At 68.1% G+C, this 4,011-nt stretch overlaps 1 protein-coding gene across 1 annotated transcript in view; it reads right to left on the bottom strand.

The window, feature by feature from the left end:
* The window catches only part of SOX21 (SRY-box transcription factor 21), a 2,282-nt gene extending 106 nt beyond the window's left edge, over positions 1–2,176 (bottom strand). The window contains exon 1 of the mRNA XM_084506876.1: positions 1–2,176. This exon is cut by the window's left edge and continues 106 nt beyond it. Within this exon, the coding sequence (XP_084363002.1) occupies positions 1,206–2,048 (843 nt within the window). The 5' untranslated portion in view covers positions 2,049–2,176 and the 3' untranslated portion in view covers positions 1–1,205.
* Positions 2,177–4,011: the final 1,835 nt, after the last annotated feature.

The raw sequence follows: 4,011 nt of genomic DNA on the forward strand, positions 1-4,011 counted from the left end.
AATTAGAAGATCACACAAGAAACCCATTTACACGTAAATGTTAAAACCAATACTTAATCTTTGTTTTTCTTCTTTTTACTTTATATTACATAAAGCCAAAAATGAAACTAAATACATGTTAGCCAGCTTCATTCACAAACATTAGTCAAAATATACACATTACAAAAGTAAACCAAAAAAGAACTCTAAACTGATGAAGGATTTTTCCTCTAAAATTTGTATCTTGCTTTTAAGTCGTCGTTTGCAATTGAATTGCCGTCGCTCTAAAATAAGCTAAACAGGTAGGGGTACTCCAAAACACATTTAAAACACTTCATGTTGGTGGGGGGGGAGGGAGACGGATTTTCTTTTAAATGAGAATACTCTTCTGTCAAAGCAAAGCTCTGTTTCAGTTCAGCTAAATAATAAATAGATAATTAGCACTCAGACAAAAAAGTCTGATTTAACCTTAGATAATATTGCGATCCCCAAGCGGTCCCGCAATATTTTTATTCCCTTTGAAAGGCATTCCATTACTTTTTTTTTTTTTTCCTTTTTTTTTTTTTTTTTCTCCTTTTCTTCGGGTTAAAACTGACTCGACCGTGGGCAAAGGAAGTGACAGAGTTTTCCATCGGAGACCTAAACGTTTCCACCGAGATATACACAAATTTACAGTCTGAGGGCGAGACTTCATCACGGGGACTGGACGGGACGGGTCGGGACCCCTCCGGCCGCACGCTGCGGGTCCCGCGGCAGCCGCGGCGTCCCGGGGCAGGGCAGGGCCGGGTCCCGGGCGGATGGGGACGGGGATGGGGACAGGACGGGGACAGGCTGGGGGCTCCTCGCCCCACTGCGACCCCTCTCCGCCGCCCCGGCCGCCCCCTGCCTGTCCGCACCGCCGGGGCGCGGGGAAGGAAAGGGGCTGGGGTTTCGCGGCGCTTCCCCTCTCCTATTTTAATCTTCTGGGGATTTTTTTTGTGCCTTTTTTTTCCTTTTTTTTTTTTTTTTTTTTTTTCCCCGATACTTTCCCGGCTCGCCTATCCGCACACACCGCATGCAACACACACAAGCTCCGCGCGGGGCGGCGCGCAACAGGTCGCCGGCGGCCCCGCCGCTCCCCGCCGACCCCGGGACCCCCGACGGCGCTGCCCGGGCCCCCTGCCCCGGTCTCCCCGGTCCCCTCCGTCCCCGTCCCCGGTCCCCCCGCACGCCCAGGCGGCCGCGGGTCATAGCGCCGCGGCGTAGGCGGCGGGGTAAGGGTCCAGCTGGGGCTTGCCCATGCCCGGCAGGAGGATGTAGGCGAGCGGAGGCTGCAGCCCCGGGCCGGGCCAGGCGCTGCAGTTGCAGGGGATCATGTAGCCCGGGTTCCCGGGGGACGGGTGCGAGTGCGTGTGCCCCCCGGCGGCGGCCGCGGCGGCGGCGGCGGCGGCGGCGGCCCCGTGGAAGGCGCCCGCCCCGCCGGCGCCCGGGTAGCCCAGCGAGGAGGCGTAGGGCAGCGCCGAGCCCGAGGAGGACGACGAGGAGATCTCGGCCATTTTGGAGCCCAGGTCCAGCAGGGAGTAGGGGCTGCTGGCGGCGGCGGCGGCGGCCGCGGCGGCGGCGGCGGCGGCCGACGGGGGGAAGAAGACGCGGGCGGCGGCGGCGGCGGCGGCGGCCGCCGCCTTCTCGGGGTTGGCGAGCAGCGAGTCGGGCACCAGCCCGCCGGCCCCGGCGCCGTGCAGCCCGGCCGCCTTCAGCCCATGCGGGTGCTCGTGGTCCGCCACGCCGGCCAGCCCGTAGGGCACGGGGAAGGCGAACTTGTCCTTCTTGAGCAGCGTCTTGGGCTTGCGGCGCGGCCGGTACTTGTAGTCGGGGTGCTCCTTCATGTGCATGGCCCGCAGCCGCTTGGCCTCGTCGATGAAGGGCCGCTTCTCCGACTCGGTGAGCAGCTTCCACTCGGCGCCCAGGCGCTTGCTGATCTCCGAGTTGTGCATCTTGGGGTTCTCCTGGGCCATCTTCCGCCGCTGCGCCCGCGACCACACCATGAAGGCGTTCATGGGTCTCTTGACGTGGTCCACCGGCTTGGACATGGTGCTGGCCCCCCGCGGCCCCGGCGCCACGCGGCCCCCGCCGGCCACCTCCTCCTTCTCCTCCTGCTGCTGCTGCCGCTGCTGCTGCTGCTCTGCCTCCTCCTCCTCCTCCTCTCCCTCGGCCCCGCCGCGCTCCGCTCCTCCCAAGCCGCTCTCGGCTCCCTCTCCGCGGCGGCCCCGCTCCGGGCGCGGGGCTCTGCCGGCCGGCGGCTCCGGCTCCCCGTCAGGGCTCCGGGCCGGGCGCCGCTCCCCGCCGCTCGTCCTCGGCCGGAGCCCGGGCGGGCGAGTCCGGCGAGCCCCGACGGCGCTCCCTCGGCGGCCTCCCTCCCGGGGGGCGGCGGCGGTCAGAGCCCGCCCGGAGCCATCGCCGCCCGCGGGGCTCGGGGGGGCGGCGCGGCGCGGTGCGGGACGGCGGCTCCGCGGCGGCCCGGGCGCTGCGGGGGGCCCCGGGGGCGCGGGCCGCGGACGGCTCCGCTCACAGCCGCCCCGCTCCGCCCGCGGGGGCGCGGCGAGCAGCCCGCTCCTCGCTCATACTCGCCGCCGGGCTCTTCCTCCTCCTCCTCTTCTTCTTCTTCTTCCTCCTCCTCCTCCTCCTCCTCCTCCTCCTCCTCCTCCTCCTCCGGCGGCGGGCAAACTTCGCCAAGTTTCAGGCGGGCGGCTCCGGCGCGCCGCTCGCCCGCGCTCCCCCTTCTCCGGGAGCCGCCGGGTCTCTCTGGGTTTTCTTGGCCGCCGCCGACTCGGAGGGGCGGCGGGGCGGGCGGGAGCGGCGGGGGGCGGAGGGAGGGAGGCAGGGCGAGGGCGAGGAGGAGGAGGAGGAGGAGGAGGAGGAAGGGGGGGCTCCCAATTAAAACGCTCGGCGCTCTCCGCCGGCCGGGGAGCCGGGCCGGGGGTGAGGTCCGCGCCGGGTCCCGCCGCCCCCTCCTCCTCCTTCTCCTCCTCCTGCTGCTGCTGTCTGTCCTTCCTCCTCCTCTCCTTCCTCCTCCTCCTCCTCCTCCCCCCGCCGCGGCACCGCGCGCTCCCCGTGCCCGCCGTCGGGGCGGGGCCGCCGCGCCGGGAGGGGGCGGGGCCTAGAGGGAGGGGGCGTGGCCACACAGCGCTGACCACGCCCCCCTCGGCTCCCCGGCAGGTTGGGGAGCGGAGGGGCGGCCCCGCGCCTGCGCACTGCGCCCCCCCCCCATGCCCGGGCTGACCGGGGCCGCTCCTGGCCCTCAGCCGGGGGCTGCCCACGGAGCCCCCGCCGCCCGCGGAGCCCCCTCCGGGCCCTGCCCGCCCCGGGCTCCCGCGGGGCTTCCCGGAGCGCCTCAGCCCCTCAGCGCCCTCCTGAAGAGCTGGGCTGCCCCGAAGGGAGGGAGCGGGCGGCTGCTCGCCCCCCTCACTCAGTGCTCTCCAAACCCGCCTTGCCGGGGTTTGGCCCCCCCCGACAACCCGTGACAAATAAAAAATAAAAGAAAAAACTTGTCAAAAGCCGAGCTCCGTGCCCAGCCCCCGAGGCAGATGCTCCCCGGGACGCACCTGTGTGCGCCTCTGGTCACCTTCCCTCCTCCCAGCGCTGAAGGTGCCCGAGTTTCCCAGCCACACATTATCCTACGCGGTTCCTCCCCGGGCTGAACCCCCCAAATCTCCCTCTCACGCGTGTTTTTCCCCCTCGCAAGCCTTTGAAGGTCTCCTTTCCCCACCAACCCTCCTGCTAGCCGCTGGCCGCACGCTCCCTCCAGCAGCTCCTGCGGCTACGGGAGGGAGGGAGAGAGGGAGGGAGGGAGGCAGGTCTGAGCCCCCTCCGACAGCTTCGCACCGAGGGCTGCGAGCCCTTATCAGCTCCGCCTGATAAGCTGAGCCAGGCTGGGCTCAGCTCCCCGAGCCCCGGCCGGGGCCAGCCGCGGCTCTCGGCCGGGTGCGGGGCGCTGCGGGGGGCCCGTCCCCCCCCCCCCCGCCAAGGAGCCAAGGCTTTATCGGAGTTCAGTTC

The sequence above is a fragment of the Aythya ferina genome (assembly GCF_964211825.1).
Source record: "Aythya ferina genome assembly, chromosome: 1".
NCBI lineage: Eukaryota > Metazoa > Chordata > Aves > Anseriformes > Anatidae > Aythya > Aythya ferina.